General features: G+C 35.6%; 1 protein-coding gene across 2 annotated transcripts in view; it reads right to left on the bottom strand.

Moving 5' to 3' along the window:
* Positions 1-3,541: 3,541 nt before the first annotated feature.
* Positions 3,542-27,486, bottom strand: part of ELP2 (elongator acetyltransferase complex subunit 2) — a 49,130-nt gene continuing 25,185 nt past the window's right edge. The window contains exons 12-22 of one of the 2 annotated variants that reach the window (XM_074279228.1): positions 25,362-25,511; positions 23,171-23,359; positions 21,390-21,456; positions 18,172-18,267; positions 17,688-17,745; positions 11,808-11,880; positions 10,515-10,707; positions 8,534-8,655; positions 5,336-5,478; positions 4,442-4,555; positions 3,542-3,885 (exon numbers count right to left, since the gene is read on the bottom strand). In XM_074279228.1, the coding sequence (XP_074135329.1) occupies positions 3,729-3,885; positions 4,442-4,555; positions 5,336-5,478; positions 8,534-8,655; positions 10,515-10,707; positions 11,808-11,880; positions 17,688-17,745; positions 18,172-18,267; positions 21,390-21,456; positions 23,171-23,359; positions 25,362-25,511 (1,362 nt within the window). In that variant the 3' untranslated portion in view covers positions 3,542-3,728. Of the gene's footprint in view, positions 3,886-4,441; positions 4,556-5,335; positions 5,479-8,533; positions 8,656-10,514; positions 10,708-11,807; positions 11,881-17,687; positions 17,746-18,171; positions 18,268-21,389; positions 21,460-23,170; positions 23,360-25,361; positions 25,512-27,486 lie in introns of both variants that reach the window. The other variant, XM_074279227.1, reaches the window with a different exon arrangement.

Here is a 27,486-nt window from a genome sequence, read left to right as displayed (position 1 = left end):
AGAAGACACATTTTCATAACTTCAAATTCAGATTCAGACACTCACTAGTTATAGGACCCTGGCAAGTCATTTAACTGTGCTTGTCTCAGTTTCATCATCTGTGAAATGAGCTAAAAGAGTGAACCATTCCAGTATTTTTGCTAAGAAAACCCCAAAAATAGGGTCACAAAGTCAAATACAACTGAAAAAAGAAACAACATTCTTGCACATGATTTTTTTTTTAAATCAAAATTCTATAATTCATGTACTATTATTTTCCCTTTTTAGGAAAACTTTCTATAAATTTACTCTAAGGATATTAATCAGATGTGAGTTACGATAGCTAGATAGATATTAAGTCCTTATTAACTAAAATGGATAATAACCCAACAAACTGTTTTGAGACAATTTAAGGTGTGTAAAACTAAATCAAGCTGGAAGCCTGATGTCATAGCATTCATTAACAGATTATATGTTAGATTTCAATCTTCCAAGAGGCTGTTTGCTTTGAGAAAATCTTAGCAATTTGTATTCCACTCTGAGTCTATGTTGGAATATATTCAATATTATTGAATAATAGTGGAATGAATATGGCATAATACAAACCTTTCAGGGTAGATCAGAAGAAATTGAGATTAGACCAAATCCAAATAACCCAGCTCACTTTGAATCCACATTCATCATGAAACATACAAAGAAATTTCAGGTCCCTAGGTCTCTGTAGGGAAAGTAAGCTTCTGAGATCACAGACTTGGCAAACTTACTGATATAACCCAGATTTATTAAGACTCTATTACCTAATTTCATTTTGGTTATTATTCAACTTGCATTCATCAAAACATCTTACTGTCTCTTGTTAAGAGGGAGAATATCATCCTGGCATATAAACTTAAGCTTACAATTTAAGAAAAATTTTTCTTGTTTGTCCTTCGTTTTCAGAGGACTGATGACAGCACAGAATGATGTCTTGACATGGGTGCTGTGTTTTTGCTAGAGTTGCACAAAGCTGTCAGCCTCACCCTCTCTTCCAGTCACCAGAGTCCAGTGCCAGGACAAAAGTCAGGATTAGTGATGGCCTTGGGGTCTTTGGTGTTGACCAAGCTCTAAGCCAGTCTTCCACCATTCTGGTGGCCTTTAGAACAAATTGTTCCCACTCACCATCCAGCTAGCCAGTCTTCAGGTGCTCAGAACAGACACACCCCCAATCACAGGGAAGTGGTGCCGCGGTGCAGAGTCCCAGGGTCAGCAATCAGGAAACCTAAAGTTTAGAGTTCAAATTTGACCTCATCTCTACCTGGGTGATGCTGGACAAGTCATTTAATTAAACCTGTTTGTCTCAGTTTCCTCATCTGCAAAATGAGCTGAGATTAAGCTATTATCATATTATATGAGGAATGACTAAAAGAATGGAGAAGTTATGAGGAAGAAAAAATCTGAAATCAACATGACAGCTGTTAAATACTAAAAAATCATGTGGAAAAAAAAGTGTCATTTGCAAGAAACAGCAAGATCAGATGTATATAAAGTACATGGAGGGGAGTAAGGTATATAAAGAAACCCAGAAAAGTAGGAAGGGGATAGGATATGAATAGCTTTAAATGCAGGAGAAACATATTTGGTTTTGGCGGTAATAGAGCTTCTGGAATTTATTAAGGAAGTGATCTAGACAGATCTGTGCCTTAGGAAAATCACTTTTAAGAGAATTGACACAGAGAGCAATTAGAAAGCTGTTGCAATATTCCAGGGTCTGAAATAGGATGGTAGTTACAGGTGGAAATGGGGGACACAGTGGAGAAATGTAGTGAAGAAAGAAACAAGATTTAGTAACAGGATACATAAATTTAAGGCACACAGAAATTGGGGATGACAACAGAGTTTTAAGCCTGGGTATAGAAGAATGCATATGGATTAAAAGATAGACTTTGATTCTGAATTTGAGATCTTATGGGATATCCAGTTTGAGATTTTCAAAAGGTGATGCAAATGTTCTAGAAAAACCAGCTGTAAATGATTTGAAATAATTTACGATCATTCACAACTACTCTAAAGGCCTTATAATGAAAAAACCCTATTCATACCCAGAGAAAGAACAGATTGTATCTGAATATAGATTGAAGCATTCTCTCTTTTTTTTTTTAACTTTTCTTGAGGGTTATTTTTATTAGAGTAGGAGATCTAAGTTTTCTTTCACAACATGACTTTTATGGAAATGTTTTGCATAATTTTATATATGGTTTCTTAATTGTGAGTAGGGATAAGAGGAGAGAATCTAGATTCAAAAACTGTAAAAACAAATGTAAAAACTTTTTTTTTTGTTTTGAATATACTAAATAAACTTTAAAAAAAAAGAATGATCATGAAAGAAAAAATTAGTGATGCAACACTGGAACACTGAGCTCAGAAGACAGGTTAAGACTAGCCATGAGTTTTGGGAATCAAGAGCAGAGATTATAATCAAACTTATGAGAAAGAATGAGATCACCAAGCAAGGGTAGCGTGGAGGAAAAAGAGAAGAGGGCCATGGACAGAGTGAATGGGCACATCCTGGACAAAGATTCAGTCAAAGAGATTGGGAAGGATCAGTCAGACAACTAGGAGAATAACCAGGAGAGAATGTTGTCATAAAATTCTGAAAAGAGGATACCCGGGGGGAACAAAGGTAACTAACAGCATCACCCTTTGCAAGGAATGCAACTATGTCTTTAGATTTAACAAGTGACTGTAGAGAGAGCAATTTCAGTTGCTTGAGGAAGCTGAAACAATACTGCTTTAGAAGTGATGAGAATGTGTGGTTTTTTCCTGTTGTTCTGATTTTTCTTTCCCAACATGATTCATGTTTAAAAAAAAAAAAAAAAAAAAAAAAAGCATGTATATGTGTGACCAAAAAAAAAATATATATATATATGTGTGTGTGTGTGTGTGTGTGTGTGTGTGTGTGTGTGTGTGTGTGTGTGTATTGTTTCTACATGTCGCCAGGGAAAATAAAAATAAAAAAATAGAAGTGAGGAAGCGGCAGCAAGTGTACACAAGTTTCCTTTAATTTAGTCACAAATGGGACATGAGATGCAAGATGACAGCCAGGAGGGATGGTAGGAGCCAATGAGGTTTTTTAAAGAATGGAAAGATGTGGACATTTTTGTAGGCACCAGAGAATGAACCCAGAAAGACACTCAGACAGACAGAATGAAGAGGAGAATGAAAATGAAAAAAGGAGCAAGGTGTTATTCTGCCTCGGAAGAAGAATAATGGCAATATTGCTATAAAGGCCCAGTTAAGACTAAATCACATAAATCAGTAATAGAACCAACACAACATAGCTTCGTGATATCCCCTGAAGTGAAGGAGGTGGAAAGTGTGTCAAGAGAAGAAGTATCATCAGAAGGGAGTCAGATTTCATTAAGTGACAGAAGAGAGGAGTAAAATAAGAATAAGTTTAAAATGAAAAATTTTGAAACTGGCAGGATGAAGGAAGAACAAGTGGATCTGAATAATCCACAAATAGAATAATTAACCCCTAAATAAAAGTGTCAAACATAATTATAAAAATGAACTTCAAATTAAATTATTAAGACAAAGGAAATTTATTTATTTACAAATAAATATTTAGATAACATTGATTGTATAATCAAGGCTTTTTTTTAGATATTACAAAAACAATTCCCTTTTAAAAATAATATAAAAAATTTCAAAATATGAAACTCCAGAGGGTGACTGAGGTTTTTTACATTCTTAAATGTGAATTTTCTATTTTAAATTGTATATCTGTTAACATTGAATATTTTGACACAATTATCCTCTCCACAGCTTGCCAGTTGTAACCATTCACTGCTGTCTGGGTCATCATGTCCAGCTCTTCCAGGATAATTTCTCCAACACAGATTTTTGACAGTAAGCGTATGACCTTGGCTATAATAAAGATAAAAAAAGTCATGATACAAAAATGTATCCTTGCAAACTATAACAGTAAAATAAATTTTACTCAATATTCACCATTTATGATAAAAAAAAATTTATGCCCAAAATGTCCGCGCCTTTTAATCCAAAGATCCTACTACTAGACCTATACTCCAAAGAAGTAAAAAGAAAAAGGCCCCAAGTAATAAGAAGGCCCCATGAAAAAACAAATTCTCCTACCTAAACAAGGTAGGAGACCTTGTGTGACAAGCAAAAAACTCCCCAAATTTCCCCATTCTCCTTCTCTCCTAGGCTCTGGATATCTAGGATAAATTCTATTTCTATCTATCAATAATCTGAATGATGGGAAAAAAGAGTGCATTTTGGGAATAGAATATATCATGTTTTTGAAAAAAGAAGAAAAATTTCACCATTTCTCTGCACCTGGGTCTTTATATGTGTCTCTCCAAATAAAAGCTGGATATAGCTTATTACATAAGACACACTAATTTTTGTTCAACTCAAAAGGAAACAAATATTATTTGTGGGGAGTGGGACATGAAAATACCTCTGATTTGTTTCTATGCATTTGGTCCAATCTGATGATAATGGTTTCTGGAGAGTCTTATCCCATGTATACAAATCGATCCTTCCACACTCTAATCCTAATGCAACAATATATCTTTAAAGAAGAAAAAAAAAAAAAAGCATCAAGTATTAAAGTTACTTCTACTATCACCAATGTCACTTCCTAAACTTAAGATGTAAGGTGAGCATCAAAGCTCAACAACAGCAGTAAATCGTAGAACCGATTTACAAGCATTTTCTTATCAGAATGTAAAGGAACCAATCATATCTAAAAGAAAACATGCCAATATTTGATTCTTAGACTCTGCTGGAAAGGCCTTTAATGAATTAATGCAAGGTCTGCCACAAGGTCTGTTGTTGAAAACATTTGTCACAGAAAGACTACAAATCTAAATCTTGATCCCTTATTATCTTTTTTTTTTTGTTATTGTTGTTATTTCAATCATGACCAATTCTTCATGACCCCATTTGGGGTTTTCTTGACAGAGATACTAATGTGGTTTGCCATTTCCTTCTCTTGTTCATTTTACAGATGAGAAAACTGAGGCAAGCAAGTGACTTGCCCAGGATCACATAGCTAGGAAGTGTCTGAGGTCAGATTTGAACTCAGGAAGATGAGTCTTCCCAAATCCTGACTTCCTGATCCTTATTCACTGCAGTACCTAGAAGTTTCTTATTGATATAGTTAAATTAATTTGAACTAATTGGGAGTCAACTCTGAAAGGCCAAGAGTCTTCACAAAGGGAATTAAAAGAGGAACAATACTAGACAGGCAAACAACACTGCTGCTCAGTTCAGTGTCTGTTCTTACAATGAATAAATGAGAATTAAAATGTTTTCCTCTTTAAAGTAAGATCTCAGAATGCAATCATACCTTCCAGTAAGAGTAAGCACAGGGCTGATGCTGATGGCAGTGACTGCATCCTCTGTATCCAGAACTGAAGAGCAGGGCCCAATATCACAGATGGGGCTCTCTTCATTAGTTCCATCGGAATTGCACTCACCCCAGACTACAACCTAAACAAGACATGCAAATGAACAAATTACAAAACTGTATATATGGTGGAATGTGTAACATTTTGACATCTGAGGTCACAGAAAAGTTCACAGAAAAAATATCTTTCTTTTATCCTGGGATGTTCCCTACAGTTTTCTTCCAGAATAGATATTCCATAAATAAGCTTACTACCAAGTGCTCTGCAGAACAGAAGATACAGGGACAGAAATGATTTTTTTTCAATTCATATTTGACTTTTCCCCCCCTATATTTAAATCAGCAATATGCTGTGGCTAATGTTCTGAAAATTCACAATACCATGCTCAACATGATCAAGTTACAAAACAGAAAACTGAAGAAGATGAAACTCTACTTCTCACACAGTTTGCTTTTTAAAAACGTAGAGATGTTTGCCAGGTGTTCACATTGCCAGTGAATGGGTTCTGAGCTCTGGAAGTCTTTTGATCATATAAGATTATGTAAGACATGATGACCTAACCTTGTAACTATATGCTTTCTAGAAAAAGTACAATGACCCATTTTCTAATCTAGATTCCAGTTAAATAATAGCTAAAGAAATAATTAAAGGGAAATTGGGCTGGAATTCCCAAGTATTCCCAAAGAGATCAGAAGTGTACTTTTATCATTGATGAATGTTTTTTTTTGTTTTGTTTTGTTTTTTCTTTTTCTTTTGCTGAGGCAGTTGGGGTTAAGTGACTTGCCCAGGGTCACAGAGCTATGAAGTGTTAAGTGTCTGAGGTTAAACTTGAACTCAGGTCTTCCTGATTTCAGAGCTGGTGCTCTATGCACTGAGCCACCTTGGCTAGTGTCAAGAAGGCATTGTTCTCAATAACAGTATCAGCTATTTAGTGCTTACACATTGTGCTAAGCATGTTACAGTTACCATCTCATTTTCTCCTCAAAATCCCTTACATTGTATCACAGTCAGATTTCACCCAGCATCTGGTTCTATTTGATGAATGTTAAATAGCATCAACCAAGCAAAGACTTCAGGCATTGTATTAGATAACACAGAGATAATAGAAGTCAGCTATCTGATTTTAGTATAGCTTTTATTCTCAGATAAAATGGCAGGCTTTTGGCCTTTCTTTTCAGAAAATCATCAATAATAATGGAGGATCTCCTTTCCCCAAATTGGTGGGAATACGGATTTCTGGGTTTTCAAAACAGTTAATTTAAAATGACCTTTAAATTAACTGTTTTGAAAACCCAGAAATCCGTATTCCCCCCAGGTCATTTTAGTTCAATCTCCTCAATTTACAAATAAGGAAGAAGAGGCCTATAGAGATCATGTGTCTCCTCCTCTATGTCTTAGAATTTTACATTTTCTTTCAGACTCATTTGTCACCTTCTTTCTTTCACCCTCAAACTCCTAGTTCTATCCTTTCCTCAACTTCTTTCTCTGCCTTTCTAGGTAGATAAAGACAGTGTTGTGCAGTGGGTAAAGAGCTGACCTGGAAAACAGCAAGATCTGGCTTTTCGTCTTGTCCCTAAAATATCTGGGCTGCATAACAGGAACAATAAGTCACCTAACCTCTCAGGGCTCTAGATAGTGATCTTCATTTAACTAATGTGCAAAGAAGGTATTGACTTGCATTAGGAGGAGTTTCTTCCCCTACCATTTCTCTATAACAATGAAATCACAGATATACTCTACCCTTTTATATGCCTATGTTGTCTTCCTACAGTAGAATGTCATATACTTGAGGGAAGAGATTATTTCACTTTTAAGTCTGCTTAAAACAGTGCCTGATATATATATAAAACACTTCATTGATTATTCATTCATTGATGGCTCATGTAATTTGAAAAGAAAGGCCAACATACTAGGAGACAGCCAGGATTCCAAAAAGATCCTGACCAACTGGAACACTGGGCCAAATCTAAAGGAAGAAATTCAACAAAGATAAATGTAAAGTTTTATATCTCATATCAAAAAATCAACTTCTCATGAATGACTCAGCAGGATGATAAGATAGGCCCCCCCAAAAGCTAATGACATCTTGGCTAGTGTCAAGAAGACATTGTTCTCAATAACAGTATCAGCTAATGGTAATAATAGTGAACATTTATTTAGTGCTTACACATTGTGCTAAGCATGTTACAGTTACCATCTCATTTTCTCCTCAAAATCCCTTACATTGTATCACAGTCAGATTTCACCCAGCATCTGGTTCTATTTGGAGCATATTATGAGCTGCAGAGGAAGTAGAATGATGAAGGGCTTGAGTCCATATCAGAGAAGATATGGTAAGAGGAGACGGGAATGTTTTTACCCTGAAGAAAAGAAGACTCAGAAGGGCCAATAATAATGATATTCAAGTAGTTTAGAAGCTGTTGTGACAAGAAGAATTCAAAGTTCTGCCAAGCCCAAAGGGCAGAAACAAGAGCATTTAGTGGAAGTTAAAAAGGAAGTCAAAGATATACTGGATTTAACATATATTTCTACCATAACTAACATATATTGGATTACTTGCCATCTAGGGAGGGCATGGGGGAAGGGGGAAAAATTGGAACACACAGGGTTTTGCAAAGACTAATGGTGAAGATTGTCCACTGTTTTGAAAAATAAAAAACTTTAATTAAACAAAAAATAAATAAATAAAATTTAAAAAGGAAGTCAAAGGAGCTTGTGCAGAAAACCTTTCTAATAATTAGAAGTGTCCAAAAGCCTTTTTGGTGGAAAAGAGAAATGAAGAGTTTTCTACTCCTTGAAAATCTCTGGAGTAGAGGCTAGACAGTCACTGTTGGGGATATTACAGAGGGGATTCTGCTTGTCAGGTACTCAGATAGCATGTAAGTGTCTCCTGTGGAATATATGTCTGCTGATATCCTTTCTTTCTTCTAAATTCTGACTGTCAGCATTTGCAACTAGAAACCATTCTCTCTTTCCCTTTCCCACTGCTGCTTCTCCCTCCCCTCCTTTAATATTTTGGGCCCCCTCTCCTGGGTACTCACTTAGTCTGAATGTTCTTTATTGAAAATTTTTCATGACAGTATCTCAAATTCTTTAGAGAAAGTTATAAGATTTAACAAAAAAAATTTTTTAATCACCTTTCTGTCACGACTCCCTGTGAAGAAATATCTGCTATCAGGGCTCCAATCACAACACCAAATGATTCTCTTATGCACAGATGTGTTTCTTTCTGTGAAGGCACAGAGATTAAAAGCTGGTTCTGGAAAAAATAAATATATCCACAAGTGAAAAAATCATCATCTACTGAGTGAGATAGCTATTTGCTTTTTTACCCCAAAACTAATGTTTTAAAAATAATGATGCTTTGCAACACTAATATGTGGTAAATGTTTATATAAAATCAAATTGTTAAAAAAAAAATTGTATGTATTATATAAACAGTGCTACTGACCTGCAATCATCAGTATGCACACTTTTCATTTTTTTTTCCCCCAGTAATGGGGATAGATATGTACTAACCAATCAGTCTTGATCAGTGAGATACATCTAAGACAGCTAGTTCAATTTGGGGGCAGGGATGTCATGGACAATATAATGAGAGGCACGTTATCAAAGATTGTTTTCTTTTCCAATGGAAATTATTCTTGCTCTTCAGACAATTTGGCATATTTAACCCAAATATCAAACAGTCTGTTTATGCTTGCTGCCTACATTTTACAAGCAAAATTTTGAAAGAAGGAAGTGAAATAACCTCCTGAAAAATCAAGTCCTTAAGGACCAGAGATCAAATGGATTAAAATGTGTACCCCCAATCATCTCTAGCAGACTCAAGGAAAATTGCATATAACAGGATTGAGCCAGACAAAAATGCTGCAGAATTACTAGCAAATAAGTATTGCAAGTCATTCTCAAGAGGGAAAACTGAAAGATGAGGTACCAGGAATCTTGTTTTCTTACTTTAAGCCCAAGGTTAAAAGAATAGTTCTCTAGGCCTAGCTGATGCTGCAGACAGAAGACAGCCAAGAGATAAAAAGAGATGGGGAAGGACTGAGAGCCCCTCTAAGTTCACTTATCTAGTAAATGGACTGATAATCATAGAACATGGAAGCCAAAAAAACAAACAAACAAACAAAAAAAAAACATCCTATGCACCAAGTTACAGTACCTGCACACACTGGGACCTAATAAGGTCCCTGTCTCTTGACAAAGCCCAGTCTTGAACTTACTAGCAATTACCAAAGAAATGTAGAGGTCATTTTGGCCCATAGGCAAGTTGGACAAGTGTGCTCTGGCACCACCTTCATGTAAATGACTGTGAAACTAGAACCAAAAACAGGTGAAGGGACTCACCCAGAGTCTTATGCACCGTGACTGGTATAAAGGAGGGAAGACAGGAATACTCAGTACAGGACACCTATCATGTGCTTAACACTATGCTGTGAGGTTTTTTAAAGAAATATTTCCTCTGATCATCCCAACAACCTTTCAAATTAGGTTTCATTATCATCCTCATTATACAGTTGAGGAAACTGAAGTAAACACACTTTGAACTCAGGTCTTTCTGAATACAGGTCTAGAACAATTATACATTGAGTCAGCAGCTTCCTCTATGCCTCTCCATGGCTAGGAAGAAATCCAAGAACTTACATATTAAATACCTAGAATGATGAAAAACAACCATAATTTCTTGTTCTTACTGCATTTGGAAAATAAGTTTTTCAAACTGTTAAATATTACTCTGCTTTCAAAAAATTTTTAAATGTTTTTAGCTATATATATAGATAGATATATCATTTACCAAGTTTTATAGGAAAACTGATTTTTTAAAAATATCTTTAGTGTCTATAAAATGTCCAAGTATAGAAGCTATAACTCACATATCTCAATACACCCCATCTTGAGCTACCTGTCAGTCACCCTGTTACCAGCCTCACTCTCTTCCTTTAGTTCCAAGGCTGGTGATGACACCATCATCATGGAATTGTGGTGCTCAGAATTCAATCATTTCAAGATTATCTACACTTCCCCTTTTTTAGCCAATACCAGAAACAAATGAAACACACAGTAACATGGTTCCCCCTTTCCTCTCCCTACTGCCCCCCCACCAATTGCTTTTACCTGACTCTTGTGAGTTTTTCTCTTGTCTTTTCCACAGGGACCAGTTTCTATCTCTGGAAACAGCAAGGAGGAATTTATCATCTGGAGAGAAGGCCATCTGGGTCACTGTCAAGCTGTGGAAAAGTAAGCTCTGCAGCTGCTTCCAGGAGGTAGTACTCCAGAGAATGATAGCAGCATGCTCCTTCTTGGTTGCCTGGAGGACAGGAGGGAAAAAAACAAGAAAAACTACCATAGCTAGAATGCAACTGAAGGCAAAATGGTAAATGTATACATCTGAAAAGAGAGTTGCAACTGGTTCAGATGCCCAATCCAGCTGCAGTCCCAATTCCAATCATTCAGAATCATAACTACACTATTAAATGCCTTTAGATAACACACACTCCCAGCCTCAATCCCTGGAAGATATTCAATCAGTTAACAAGTTATAAATGGGAAAATTCATCTGAAGTCAGTCTCTGGGAATTTGAATCAGTTTTTGGGAACTTCAAGCACTTTTTCCACTGAGAAGTGGGGGGAAAGGGGGACAGTTAGGGAAATGGCACACTGGGTAGTTAAGCTTTCAGGCTAGTCCACAAAGGCCTATATATAATATAGCTTAACAGGTACAAATGACCTAATCACCATTTATCACAAGATTTCTTGTTTGTTTTTAGGTAATGGTGGGGGGAGGGGGCAGGGGGAGGTTTAAATGACTTGCCCAGGGTCACACAGCTAGGAAGTGTTAAGTGTGCAAGACCAGATTTGAACTCGGGTCTTCCTGACTTCAGTGCTGGTGTTCTATCCACTACTGTACCATCTGAGTTCCAGCTCAGGAAGTCCGATAGTTCCAACTACAAATGCCAGTCCCCATAGTGGGAATTCCTGCTCAATCACTTTTCCCACTAGCCCAGTTCCCAAGAGGGCTCTAGCTTTGGGCAGGAGTGGAAGAAAGCTGGGATAAGACAGACCATGGGGATCATGGCAGCTGGAATTGGGGTGGGATGATAGAGTTCAGAAAGGCGAGGGGATGAGTCCCAGAGTGCGTTGAGGAATCAGGGTTTTCAGAAATACCAACTTCTCTAGGGGCACAACAAGAACAATTCTTTCTCAGAAGACCAAGGCATTGGGGAGAAGGAAGAACAATGAGCACAATGAGCAAGAGAGATCAGCAGCAATAATATCAATCATGTGAATTAATGATTTATAAGCTATGCAGCTAAAAATAAGTCACTCTTATAAGTACTGCATAGGATCAATGATACCCAAAAACAAATGTGATCTCAAATATTGTACTAAATAAGAAAAATTCTGTACCTTACATGCTGAGGCAATCACAGTATTTGAATTGTTACAGGCAACACAAAAAATTTCATAACCATGTCCATATCTATAAGAAAAAGAAAAGTTAAGTAAACTATGTACTTCACTTAAAGGAAAAAAATGACAAGAAGCCTCTCTCAGACATACAGCTCTTTCAGAATGTTTTAACTATGGGTAGAGGAGACAGGAAAAATATACTGCATGTCTAAATTAGAATTTACAAAAACTCTAAGAGAAGAATTTGTTTAGCCCTTATCCCATAAAGGAGTAATCCAGGGAAATACACCTGTAGAAAACAGGCACAAAACATCTTTTCACTGATTTTCCCTTATAGTCAAAGTACATACTTTTTCAAATTAACATGAATAATGACTAATATGGAAATAAGTTTTATATGACTATCAAATTACTGTCTTAGAGGGAGGAGGAGAAAGGAATGTAAATAATTTGGAATTCAAAATTTTTAAAAAACATGTCAAAAATTGTTTTTATATGCAATTGGGAAAAAAAGTTAAATATTATTGGAAAAAAGTGTTTAAAATCTTTTCAAGACCAAAACCCCTCCCCAAAAAACAAATTAATATGTGTCTTATTCTTTGCTAATTAGTTTGGTATGTATCTTATCTACTCAGAAAAAAATTCAATAACTGGATTCAACAATACTGAATTTCTATTCAGTTAAAGGATTGTTGAATTCAATCACATTGATTCAAACTGAGTTTTTTGAATGTAAAAATCATTCAGAGGTGGCAGCACCTAAACTGTACTTTGAAGGGAAATGAGGCTCCCAAAGAGGAAGTACACATGAAGTAGGGAAAAGACAGCCTGTGCAAAGTTGAGCTGAACAATGGAATGTCATTTATAGCCTAATGCAAGTAAGCCATATTGTACAGAACACAGGCTGGGTGAGAAGAAATGGAAAGATTAGAAAGAAGAGAAAGGATGGAATGGACAATTAGGTTAAAGGCAAGATGTGAAGGGCTTTAAATGCCAATCAAAGAAGTTTTATTCCTGAAGTAATAAAGATCTCTTGAAGCTTCTTGAGTAAGGGGGAGAGGGGTGACATGGTCAAATCAATGAGTTAGGAATGTCACTTGGGAAATAAAAAGAAAAAAGAAAGAAAAAGCTGAACTATTAAAAATGTCCAGAAGAAAACAAATCCAGAAGGAAATAGACAAGCATGACAAAGTTATAGTTATATGTCAAATTTATCATATGCTTAAAAGGAAAAACAAGCTATAGGTAATAGAAATAAGCAGTTTCATTTTATGGTGCAATGCTTATTGTATTTGGTGCTTGTCTAGAATAAACAATTGTCTACAATTGTTTACAATTTGTAAATTGTTTACAAAGGAAAACAATTTGACAGGTTTGTGGAAGATGGACTGGGGTGGGACTAGTATAAAAGCAAGAACACAAAGAAGCATCTGAAATAGGCCAGGCAAAATATGCTGAGGACTTGCTTGATCCAAGGCTTGGTTGGATGGAGAAAAAGTTACACATAGTACAGAAATTTGAATCAAGTGGATGGAGAATTTTTGGAGTCTAGCATATGTTCAACTGAACACTAAGCCCAGAGAGCTTCATCTATCAATTCCTTTATTTTAGACAGACAATGTGGGTAGATCTAGGTAGAAGTAAGTCAAGAGCCACTTCAGAGCACTTACCAGAAGACATGGATAAGATGAGAAAGCTACAATCAGCACTGGAATGGCAGCACCCATTTTAACAGTGACCCCAGGCCAATGAGAAGTGATCATTTAGATCCTGGGTATCTCACTAAAGATTTCAGCTCTGAGAGTTTGGAGAATAGAAGTCTCTAGGATCTGGTTTTCTTCTTCATCTTTTCTCTGCTTCCCTCCTGGCCTCCCACACACTTCCATGCTTGCTTAAGCAGGACACTGAACACATAACCTTTTCTACATCACTCATCGAAGTCATAAGCACCCATTTGTGTATGTGCTGAAATATAATGATGTCCTAAGGGCCTACTGAGCAATTTCAACAGGCCTGAGCTTTTATAGATAATATAATTGCTGAAAATGGTGTCTCCCTTGACTGTCTCCTATTACTTCTTGCTGCTGTCAGTCTATCGTCCTCCTCCTACTTTACTGAGTTGTTTTTTACAAACCATCCTTCGGTAAGGTGACTCTCCTGCTAAGAAGGATTTTACACCACAGTTTCTTACTCACAGGAATGATTTATTGTTCAGATGGCAGGAGTTACCATGAGTGTCACAATAATAATGCTTTACTTCATGTTATTAGTTCATCAACTAATTAATTAATTAGTTCTGATGGATGTACCCTGATCTTGCAATATTTCCCTATTGTGACAGTTGCTTCTGTCACAGCACATATTTAATAGAAGGCAGACAGCCATTATGGATACAACATGTGGTCATGAGTGATGAGAAGTCCACGGGAGTTGATTTGCATCACTGTCTATCCATCTGGGCGAAATGCACACTGTGAAGACCACTGAATTGATCTTACCTTCCCCCCTTCCCCTGAGGCTGGGATTAAGTGACTTGCCCAGGGTCACACACCTAGGAAGTGTTAAGTGTCTGAGACCAGATTTGAACTCCTGAATTCAAGACTGGTGCTCTATCCACTGCGCCACCTAGCTGCCCCCTATCTTGATCGTTTTTGAATGGGTTCAATTAATGTGAGCCTATAGGTGGGGAAAAGATCTGAGATCCTCTTACACCCATGCCTCAGGCCTTTAACCCAGAACCTACATAAAGCTAGGTGTAGGTAGGCTTGCTATTGTTTCTGTCCCTAATGTGTCCATTCTTTCCTACTTTTAGGTAAAGGAGACTGAAGATACCTTTGACTTTGCAAGCTCTGAATGTTCAAGAGAAGTGAAGGAGCTGGAATCCATGCCAACATATGCAGGAAGCTAAACTATGAAAATTGAAAACCCGAGACACCTGTTTGACCCAGTATGGCAATGGAAGGTATTCTGAATCCTCCATCTCTGGATTTGTCTTGGATAATTTATGTTAAGTACGAGCCCATTCTCCTCATATATAGAAGTGGTGGTACAAAGGAAAGTATGGCCTCAAGAATTAGGGGAAAATGTTTGTAATTTCTGTTCTTGCAGTAAATATTCTATAAAAAGCTAAATGCAACTGGAATACTAATCATTAGTAACTAACAAGTAGAAAGAATAAGAAACATGCTGGAATGTAGAGTGAAAGCCAATAGCAATGGAGAAAGATAGGCCCACTGATCAGAGGAATCCCTAGATCCCGGAAGGGGAGTTGGCCTTGATCTGGAAGAGTGAGTTTAGAGTCATGCTCCATACAAGGGCTCAAATGCATTTTAGGAGAGATACTCTTAAGTCAGTCTCAGATATTCTTATTTTTAGGCTCCACTAGAGAAAAAACTAGCAGGATATTTTCTCTTTGTTTTGGACTGTAATTGTATAGTCATTGCTTTTTTTTTCTGGTGTTCTTCCCATATAAACCTTTTCCTTTTGCAAGGATTTTCACAGGCATCTGCATTTGCTGATTCACTGAATATTTGCGTAATGAAATTTGTTACATTACTAAATCCTGTAGATGTATGAAGAGTATGGGCTTCATATCACTAAAATGCAGATGTTTTGTTAATAATAATGGAGTTTTCATATTTGAGGGGAAAAAAAGGTGAGATGTGTTGCTGAGAAGCTACACATAGATGTTTTTGTAATTTAATGTCCAGGAGGGATACTAATTAAATGATTCCTTTGATAAATTTTTTCATAACCAATTACCCCATGTGATAAATTAGTATAATGACATAATGAATGTGGGAAGGCCTTCCCCCAGAATAGAATTCTTACTCAACTTCCGACAATTAATATTAAAGAGAATCCTTCTGAGTGTAATGAATGTGGGAAGACTTTCCAAGGTAGTTTATCCCTTGATTGCTATTACAGAATTCACAATGGGAAAAAACTCTAAACATTTAACAAATGTGAAAAAAAACTTCTAACAAAACAGAAAACTTAGAATACATCAGATAATTTGTACTTGAGAAAAAAGTGCTCTCTTATGCGCTTTAGGAATACCTTCCTCCAATTTTTTTTTTTTCCTGCTGAAGGCACCATCATCTTTCCAGCTGTGCTAGCTTTATAAACAAACTTATCCTCAACTGTTTTCTCCCTATATCCAATCCGTTGCCAAGTCCTATCAGCTTTATCTTCATAATACCCCTCAAATTGGTTGTCTTTGCCTCCTTCATACTAACTCATCACCTTTCACTTGGACTACTGCAACTTATTAACTAGCCTTCCTACCTCTATCTAGTCTCACCCCTTACCAATCCATGCTTCCATACAGCTGCCAAAATAAAGATCAAAAAGCACAGGTCTATCTGTGGCGTTTCCCTGTTCAAAAATCTTCAGTGGCTCCCCATTACCCCCGAGATACTCATTCCACATCACTCCTCTTCATTCACACTATATTGAAGCCAAAATGGGCTGATCAATTTGCTGAGCTCATCCCCCGCTCCCTGGCTCTATGCCCTTACCTCCACCTCTCTGAGTCCCATATATTTGGTCTTTCCCAAAAGCCCTCAGGGGCAGTACCCTCTTCATCCTGCACTTATCCTGCACTTCCTTTTCTGTTTTCTTGTTTCTCTCTCCCAAAAGGAAGAGAGTTTCTGGAGAACAGGCACTGTTTTTCATTTGCACTAGTCTTCACTCTTCTTTTTTTTTTTTTTTTTTTATTCCCTGGCTTGGTCCTCTAGCCTCCATTACTTTCCTTTCTTAACACTTCACCATCAGTTCCAAGTGAAGAATTGTCCGTGAAGACATTTCTTTCCAGTCTGTACCCTACATATACTAGCACAGCTTCAAGTCAAACCTGCTATCTGACCAAGGTGACCTGGACTCTACCTATAAAAGTTTCCTCACTTGATGACTTCATATTGGATTTTCTGATCTGTATGAACCCAAATTATCCTTTTTTCAGGACTCTAAATTTCATCATTAACAGTCTATCTGGAGGGGCAGCTAGGTGGCACAGTGGATAGAACACCAGCTTTGAATTCAGGAGGACCCGAGTTCAAATGTGATCTTAGACACTTAACACTTCCTAGCTGTGTGACCCTGGGCAAGTCACTTAACCCCAGCCTCAAAAAAAAACCCAAAAAACAGTCTATCTGGAGAGCTCTAATTCCTCAGGCAATTAAGCACATAAGTTTTCAATCAATTCACACATTCTTTAAAAATGGCACCGATCCAATAATAGATCTACAACTAAATTAGATTTCTGTTACTTTACTCTTATTCCAAAGATTGAGTATTTAATATCTAATGATTCAAATTCTCTAGCCATTCTCTCTTAAAGCATTTTTGCTTCCTCCAACAACCTCCTTCCCTAAGACACAGGCATTTCATATCAGGATGGATGCAAACTTGGGCTCTCAAAGGAAAAGCCATATAGCACAAGCTCTAACAGTTCCTATAAAGTTAGAAAGGTTCTGCATGCAGACAAGGGAGGATAAAGTATCTGCCATATGTGGTCAAGATTAGGATCAGAAAGATGAATCACTCAAAAAGTGGTCACCAAGTGAACATCATTTCTGGCCTCATGAAGAACTATGATGAGCTTATGCAGAGAATGGTTAGGACTTCTAAGGACAAAGGTGGTATTTACAATGATCAAACATAGATCTCTGCAGAAAAGAAAACAATGTATACCTTGAAATCAAATACAGCCTACCTCTTTAACTTCATATGCTGAAAGGAAGAATTACTTTCTTCTGGTCCACAATAATTTTGCAAGTCATACATTTTTAAGTATAATATGTGCAACTCAATATCAAGATAAAATTATGTCATCAGATCATAAAGTTAATGTGTACCTAAACTAGTGTAACTTACAATTTTTGAACCTCAGGCCACAGTGTATTTTGTAAGAGATGGTCCTCAGTAGGGGGTTCTATTTAAAAAAAAAAAAAAAAAAAAAAGACATTTTACATTAAGTATTTTTTGCTTTTCCTCTCAAAAAGTCAGTTTGGCTCTTTATTACAACAAATAGCTACTGCACTAACAATGTTAGGAAGCCAGCTGCTAGTGACTGCTAGGGATCTAATTCTGACCAGCAAAATAGAGCCCTTCATGTGAGAGGATGATAACAATACAAGGAGACTGAGAGGCAGTTGCATACTCTAACCCCTCTCCTCTTCTCTTTTGCCTCCAATTTATTTTATTTCCAATTCATAAGCATCATCTGCCTCAGTAAAGGTTGATTTGCAATTCCCTCAAATGTGTTATGATTCACAGATGTGGGGGCTTTCAAAGAACAAGCCTGCCCCTTCACACTTAGGTGTGGTCCTTAACACTAAAAATATTTTCTCTTTCTTACCAATAAGTTTGAAAGACTGAAAGCAAATGTCCTGGTACTGACGGCCAACACCAACAAATCTTTCATTTTCTTCAGCTGACTGGGAAGTTATGTCTCCTATTTTAAGAAAAGAAATACAAAGATAATCAAATGTATTGACCTATTACATCTTCATTCTTCCTCTTCAAATTTGAATCAAATGAAATAATGAATGTAGTGAATAGTGAAGTTCTATGCAAACTTTATATGAATAGCAACTATTATTATTATTGAAAGGTATTGTGACATAATGAATAGAGCTAGTATTGGAAGTCAAGCAGGGCTGGTTTCAAGTCCTGCCTCTAACATAGTTTCTGTCATCCAGGATAATTTACTTTGCTTCACCTCTCCTGGGCAACTCTTAAAACTAAATTGCACAACTTCACATGTATAAGTGATATCAAATTGATTGCCTTCTTAAAGGAATATGAGGGAGAAAATTTAGAACTCAGAATTTTAAAAAGTAATTGTTAAAAGTTGGCTTTACAGGGGCTGCTAGATGCCACAGTGAATAGAGCACCAGTACCGGGAGTCAGGAGGACCTGCGTTCTAATCCAGCTTCAGACACTTAATACTTCCTACCTGTGTGATTCTGGGCAAAAAAAAAAAATATGTTGGGAAACACTTCATTAAATATATAAATGAATGAATGAATGAAAAGGTGTTTATCAAAATTCTATCTATATAAGTCAAAAGTCACAAAAAGAATAGTTGTATTAGGGCTACACTTTTTTTTTTTTTTATATTAGGCCTCCTCAGTCATGCCAAGGAGGGTGAAATTGAGGCTCAAAGCACACCAAGGCATTGGCTCTCCCTGTATAAAATGCTCACTTGTTAATCAGTCATATTTTATCTAATGACTGAGTAATCCATATATTAGGAGTCTATAAGAAAAAGCTGCTTATCTTGAATCAATCAATTATTAAATATTTATTAAGTATTTATGATGTTCTAGGCATGTGTGAAGTGCTAGAGTATCGTAGTATTGGGAGGAAGGGTAAGAGAGGATCTTGTTGTGCCACTTAGAATAAAGCTGGGAACTGGAGAATTAAGTGAGAGAAAGGTGTGATTAGAAATGCAAAAATAAAGGGGGAATAGAAATAAATTTTGAACTGCTGTTAAAAAGGAATACTGTAAAATTGTGAAGGAATACATCATGAAAAGAGCAAGAAAGCTTTTGTTTAAAGAGGTCTCAGAGCAAACACAGAGCTGTGCACCAGAACCCCATAACTCTTAAAGTGGCCCATGCTAGCAGGAGCTAGTATTGACTTGACCTATTTAGCAAAAGATGAAGCTGCGGGAATAAGACTCTTTATAATCCTTCTTTTATAACTATTTATTACCTTTGTTTCCCACAAAAGCAAACAGCTTTGAAAAATAATTCAGTCTCCTAACTTTTGGAATAATTTTCAACTCTACTTTTACTTTGCCAAAATTATCAAATTATCATAATAGATTCCATATATTTTTTTCAGATGGAATTTTCACAAGAAAAAAAAAATCTCTTATAACATCCTTCATCTGTAACAAAAATGAATTTTGCTGTTCCATAACTGTCCTAAGAAGATTAAATCTTTTAAGAAAAGTACATCAATTAGTTCAAACAGAAATTTTTTATTATCATCATGAAAATGATTTTGTTAACATTCAAACTTCTATAAAACATACTGTAACCTATTTATCTACATCTCAATTAAATCTTAGGAACTAACTGCTTATGGTTCTGTAAGGTTAAAGGACTTTCCAATGATCACACAGCCACTGAATAACAGGCCTCTATCCAAGAAAGGACATGGGGCCTCTCACATATTCACATAGAATTGACATCTGATTATTTACATGATATCAATACCTTTAATAATGGATTTTTAAATTTATCTTGTTTTTATGGATTTCAAGTTTTCAAGTTGCTTCAAGTTCTTTTTTAGAAGTTCATAGAGTATAAATCTTAAATATAAAAATATAAGGTTTAAATTTTAAATTACTCAAATAAAGTCGATAAAATGTCCATGCCCTTTTACCTTTAGGAATATATTCAAAGAGGAGTCACTGTTGTAAAGAATGTCTCTCATATACAGTCAAATTTTTTTGTGGTAGCAAAGTACTGGAATCATAGACTAGGGAATGACTAAACAAAATGTGGTATATAAATTTAGTGGAAGATTACGATATAAGAAACAATGAAAATGATTATTAGAGAAATGAATGGGTATGACTTGCATAGACTAAAGAAGAGTGAAGCAAGCACAGCCAAGGAAAAAATATGTATACCTAGTGATTACAATAATGTAAATGCAAAAACAAACAAACCCCCAAAAATCTCATCACAAAATAGAAAATGAATGCTGCAAAATTACAAAGAACAAGGTTGGACCCAAAGAAGAAATATTGAAAAGAGCTATGGTCTGCCTTTAGGGAGATAGAAGCTCCACAAATATTGAATACTGCATATACTGGCAGATTTTTTTTTAATGTTTTTGATTTTTTTCACTTCTTTTTAAAAATTTTTTCCAACTTCTTTTAAATTTTTTTAAAAGTCTTTGTTATATAGTCTTTATTATGAGAGAGATGAAATAAAAGCAAAAGCTATCAATAAAAATTAATTTTTAAAACTATGTTGCTCATGTTCCTATTCTATAGAATTTTTTTATTTATAAAGCATTTTCCTTACAATATATCAGTAACACAGGGAATAGAAATAACCATTATCTCAATTTCACAAAAGAGGATCTGAAATTCAGGAAAGTTAAAGCCCATAGTAACACAGCATCAAAGCTGTGATTCAAACTTAGACCTTTTGATTCCAAGTCTAGGGTTCTTTTCATTCACTACACCATTGATTAAACCAGGTATCAAATTTAATTTGTATTTTTATTTGTACCTCACCACTCAAAAGTTATTTCCTAGAGTCTAAACATAGTATGCATATAACAAATATTTTTTAATTGAACTGACTTATTCAGAATATAGTTGATCTTTAGATAAAGTTTTTACATTTACTCTATTCAGTGTTATATCCCTCAGCAAGAAGTATGCATAGGCCCTTCTTAAATAGCATACTGTATCATGAAATAAAATGAAACTATAACCCCAGTAGTTAGGAAATTCACCAAATATTAAACAGAGAGGCCTATAGACACAGTTACAGAAATAATAGGTAATAATGGTAGCTTCTGTGATTGATATTATTTGAGACTTACCCTGAAAAACAGCTTTGTTGGAGAGGCCCAAAGCAGGCACTGTAGCACCTTCTGGAAGATCACTGTACTGCTAAGAAAAAGTAGTGATATAGTCAAATTTTTAAAACATAAGCTACTAAAAGCTGAACAAAACAAACTAACACTAAATAAGGGTTAGAAATAACTATTAGTGGTCTAATTGACCAATGGTCTAAGTTGACCATTCACACTTAGTCTATCCAGTCATTCTAGCCATGGTAGCCAGCAAAGGTCTTGTGTATTCACCAACCCCTTAATGTCTCCTGCATTAAACCATGTTCCTTCTCCTCCATCTACCTCCCTTTAAGCATGTGATCATGACGTAGGAAAGGGATACAGAGGAGAGATGTTCATGAAGATGATGTAAGAATAGGTGTCAGTGAGGAAATGTACATATGTTAAGTTTGTAGATTTGGGTAAAAGTGACTGAACTGTAGTAGTGTACAATATGTGACTATGGGTGTGAGAAGAGTGTAACACTTAATTTCAGTGGTTTGTGACTATACTTTGCAAAAAATAGAATAGAACTTTGGGAAAAGAATATTTCATAGACTACGCCTAAAAGGGTTACACTATAAATTCTAATATTATATTACAAGGTCCAAAGCAAGTATTATTGTTTTCATTTTTTCATCCCTAATACCTAGTCTAGGGTTCTGAATAAGATACTAGTTTTGGAATTAGGAACATTTGAATTCAGATTCCAACTAAGCCACTTACTGGTTAGCTGTCTGATCCTAGACCAGCTTCAGCCATTATTAGCTGTCTGATCCTAGACGAATCACTTAACTTATGGAATTACTACTATATATTAAATATGTTTGTTAAAACCACATATTAACACTTCTTTGTGTCTCAGTGGCCTAATCTGTAAAATGAAGTGATCTGATGCAATAATCTGAGTACCAGAACTGTAAATCTAGGAAACACACAAATGCACACAATCTTTTTAACAAGTTTCCTTTACCTAAAGTCTTTTTTTATTCTAATTTGCTTTACATTATACTTCCATACCAAATTCAAATTCCTCCTTCTAGTTTTTAAGATCTTACATAATTGGCCTTTATCCTATCCATTCCACTTCATCCATACTACTTTAGTAAATCAGTTCTATTTTCTGATCCTCAAAAGACTCTCCCTACAATTCCTTCTGGCTAAAATGTCCAGCTTTCCCTCCTTTCTACCTCTATAAATCATTTCTTCATTTAAGATCTAATCTATCTTTCTTCTCTTCCCCACCTTACTTCAGCTCACATTCTTCTTTCCTCCTTCTGAGGCCTTTTTTGCACCCATAATTAGTTCCATACAATTTAATATGTAACCGCCCTGTAATTATCTCACACTACCCACTTAAACCTTTCTAGTTAGAAAAGGCCCACATATTTTACTTCTTGAGTATTTCCTACAATGTCAAGCTCAAAGTAACCCTTGAGAAATATCCATTTCATACAATGCAATAATGAGTGATCTTTAAATCTGTTGTATATTAAGCTGAAATTTGAATGCTACTTTAAAATTCTTTTAACATTCTTTGTCGATATAAACATTCTTATTGGTAAAACACAAATACTTATAAGCCAGTAAGCCCATAATCATTTATGGCAAGTCAGTAGTTCTGAAGTTGATTTTATTTTTGTTACAATTTGCATAAAGTATATATGGCTTGGAAGATAAGAAAATGAGATAGAGGGCATTTCTTTAGGCCAGAATAATCAAATTTAAAATTAAAATACTCCATTTAATTAAAAATGATTTACACTTACACCAGAAAGTAATTTTTTCACTGTGTGCCCAGTGATGTTACAGAAGTTCTCCACAAAGTTCCTTGGAGCTGAAAAAACTCGAAGCACTTTTTCATCTGCTCCAGATACAAACTGAAACCGACCAATCATCGCTAGACACTTTATGTCAAATCCATGTATTTGAGGCCTTGCAATTTCATGCCAGGTTACCTAGTTACAAGATAAAAAGCAAAGCAACACTGCTTTAATCTAACAAATTGTTCATTTTGAACAAAGAATTATTTTATACTCAATAGGAGGAAATTATTTCATTTGGTATTTATATTCTTGGATTTTGCCTACAAAAACTGAGGAAAAGCTTACTACAAAACTGAAGTAATAGGAGAAAACCTGAGTTATGGTAAAAAAAAAAAAAATACACACACACACACATTCATGTAAAACTTTTAAGATGACAGTGCTAAACATTCACATGGTCAGCAGGTATCATTCTGCCCCATAAGAAATATTCCCCACCTTTCCTGGTCCCTATTAAGGTGAGTGCTAGGACTCTGTGATTCTCTCCAATTATCCCTTTGTCTATCTTGTTTGAACATGACTGTCTTCATGTTGTCCACCCACAACAGACTGGGAGCTCCCGGAAGAAAGAGTACTATATTTTTACTATACTTAGCATTTGCAGCACTTAACACAGTGTCTGGAAAAGCAGACATTTAATAAATGCTTCTTGACTTGACTTACCAACTCCCAGAGATACATAATAGTGAAATAAAATACTTTAAAATTGTTTTTAAAACAACTTATTTACTTGCAGGAAATTGGGAGTTTAGTAGTATTCTGATATTATTAATCTCATTCCTTTCCCTCTTGAGCAATAAGGCAATAAAGCGATAAGGCAAGTTGATAAATAGGACATGCATAACAGTGGTAACTCAGTGAACATTTATTGATGATGCCTTATTGTCTCCACTTATTAAGTTCTCAAGACTTCTCAGTGTTATCATTGCAAAGAAACTTATTGCAGCAAGAGAGAAAGAAAGCATTTATCTAGAATACTGAGATGCCATGGGCCAAACGGAAGTCTTAACAGCAAAGTAATGAGTATACATAGTCCAGGCAAAAAAACTGCATTTGGTACAAAGGGCTACTATGATCCTATAAAAAACACACAAATTTTTATATAAGCTCTCATTTCTAGCTGCCATTTAACTAAGAAGTATTAAGAGCACTCTTTTGAAGCTTCACAAGTTGTATAAATAACCTGATGCTTAGAGAGATGAATCAGCAAGTTATTTATAAGTATTCCCCAATTGATAATCATAGAGATAACGCCTTATCCATCCTATCAAGAATTAAATTATCTAACTTACAAAGATTGTCTCCCCGTATGGGACGAGGGATTTAAGAGAATTATGAAAATTGTTACCACCACCACCCATAATATTCTTCTCTAACTTCAGAATAAACAATCAGGTACATAAAGAGAACTATGGCAGAATGTTGTCAGGATCAACCAATAGATAGGTGATGGAAAAGAAGCTGAATGAAGAATGAAATAAATCGGATGCTGATTTAATTTTTCACATTCAAGAATAATGAAAAAAAAAAAAAAAAAAAGTCTGCTCTCAGTGGATCCAGTTCCTCATGGCAGACCATAGTACCAGCCTCACAGATGGGGACATGAACATGAATTAGGTCTGATAATAATCCTATTATGAAACATCCTTTCAGAGCTCCGTGCTTAATTGTGCCCTCAAATGCCAAGAACACACCACGTACTGCTCTCCAGGAGTGGTCTGTAGCTGCTCTACAGTACTTCAAAGATCAATACAGGCTTAGATGAAAGTGGCCTGAGAAACAAAACTTCTCAGAGATGAAAGAGACTGGGAGAAGGGGGCGGAGCCGGAGTGTCACAAATGATTAAAGGCTGGAAATACGTTATAATTACAAAAGAAGAATGTAGGTTTTAGTAAATATGGCACAGGTCAAGGTAATCAAATGTAGAAGCAAATTTAAAATTTATACGCCTCATATATTATCTATATATACACACATGTGGATATATATAGACAATAAAACAAAATTTTTCAAGTTGATTTAGTTCCATCTGAGGAAGATGTTATTCTCATCTATTTGCAGGATTACTCTGTTTTTAACCTCCTCCATAACTCTAACAATATCACTTAACATGTAAAATTCAGAAAAAAATTACCTCTGAATTGTTTTTTTTCCTCCATGGAGCAAAGAGCCGAGTAGTCTGGTCAGCACTCACAGTCACGATAAATTCTCCTTCTGGATCCCACCTGAGATCCTGTACACTATCAAAGTGCCCAGAAATCACAACTCCTGGAGTCCATTCTTTCTGCATAGCAAAAGTACAAAACATATCACTTTGTGATAGCAATGCACACGTCTAGAGGACGTTATGGTTTTGGTGTACTTTCATTTACAAATGAATCTATCAAAAATCGTCTGAGACAGGCAAGGAAAATATTATCTATCCTCATTTTATAGATGAATAAATTTGAGATTCAGTTCAATTTGACCAGTAAGCAGTCAAAAGAGAAACAAGGTGTCCTTACTCTTAATTCTATATTGATACCCCTCAAATGTACATTATCAAAAGCTAGGGGTGGGGTAGAGGAGAAAGTGAATGATAATAAGAATAAAACCTCTAAAGAAGTGATGTAACAAAAAAGTAGCAAAAAGGGCTTTGGAGATCCAAAGAAAATAGAATCCATGTGTATGAAGTATGGCTATAAAGTAATGCCACTGATTTTCTAACAAATAATATGTCTAAGACATCTACATGAGTTTTGTATCTCCCTTTTCAAAGTAATCACATTCCAAAGTTAAATTCTCTTATTCCAATCATGATGCTAGGAGCCAAAAACTTATTCAAATTCCTTTTTTTCTAAAATTGCTTCAGAGCTGGTGGCACTTTCTGAAAAATGTCATCTATCAATGGAGGTGGATCTCTATCCATTGAGGGTGGGTTAAGGAAAAAATCAGTACGAAGTCACTCAGTTCCAAGTACGCTAAACAAGGCTGGGGATTAAGAGTGATTAACATAATTTTCCATTTTTTTTTTTTTTTTTTTTTTTGCTGAGGCAATTGGGGTAAAGTGACTTGTCCAGGGTCACAAAGCTAGATGTGTTAAGTGTCTGAACCCAAATTTGAACTCAGGTCCTCTTGACTTCAGGGCCAGTGCTCTATTCACTGCACCACCTAGCTGCCCCCATAATTTTTCAATTTAAAATGAAGTGTGACTTCAATGCTGTATGAAGATGTATTCTGATGGAAGTGGATATCTTCAACATAAAGAAGATCCAACTCACTTTCAGTTGATCAATGATGGACAGAAATAACTACACCCAGAGAAGGAACACTGGGAAGTGAATATAAATTATTAGCACTACTGTCTATCTACCCAGGTTACTTACACCTTTGGAATCTAATACTTAATATGCAACAAGAAAATGGTATTTACACACATATATTGTATCTAGGTTATATTGTAACACATGTAAAATGTATGGGATTGCCCGTCATCCGGGGGAGGAAGTAGAGGGAGGGAGGGGATAATTTGGAAAAAATGAATACAAGGGATAATGTTATAAAAAAAAATTGCTCATACATATATAGTGTGGAAAAAAAAAATTCTAAATAAATAAATAAATAAAATGAAGTGTGAACATAAAATAACAAAACTGATCTTATCAAGTAAACTGACAACTTAAAAAGATGACTTCCAAAACTGAGTAAAGAAATAATAGCACACATCACGTGAGTAAATACAAAGTCTTACCTAATGGGACTAACTCGGATAGATCAGTTCTAACTTGTCTGTTTAAAAAGCAGTCTCATTTTAAATTTCCTCACATAACTATGCTATTTTCTCTTAAGAGCATACAGATGATATTTAGTCAACTTTGTCTTTTGTTATTAATTGTTTTCAATCTTTCCATATAATATACCTTTTTGCAATGTTTCTCAAAAATTTGGGAATAAAATGAAAGGGAATTGTATAGTTAGAAAACTGGGAAACTTAGAAAAAACAAACCTACCATATACTTTCATGGATAACCTAGTGGACCAAGACACATGGAAAAGCTAAATACTTTATTTGGTGGGACTATTAATGGTAGGGACAAAGGAAAATGCATAAAATGAAACAACTTAACATTTAAAATGTAGAAACAAGGAAATACCCTTTCTTCCCTAAGTGAATCTCAATAATCTAAAAATACAGAAAAATAATTTTTAAAAGCCTGAGTCACAGAAATATTATAATTCAGGTTCTACAGAATTTTAATTTATACCCAGTCCTAACAAGC

Source organism: Sminthopsis crassicaudata, chromosome 1 (genome assembly GCF_048593235.1).
Source record: "Sminthopsis crassicaudata isolate SCR6 chromosome 1, ASM4859323v1, whole genome shotgun sequence".
In the NCBI taxonomy this organism is placed as follows: Eukaryota; Metazoa; Chordata; class Mammalia; order Dasyuromorphia; family Dasyuridae; genus Sminthopsis; species Sminthopsis crassicaudata.
The sequence above is the reverse complement of the archived record's forward strand: the minus strand, read 5'-3'. Positions and strand labels throughout refer to the sequence as shown.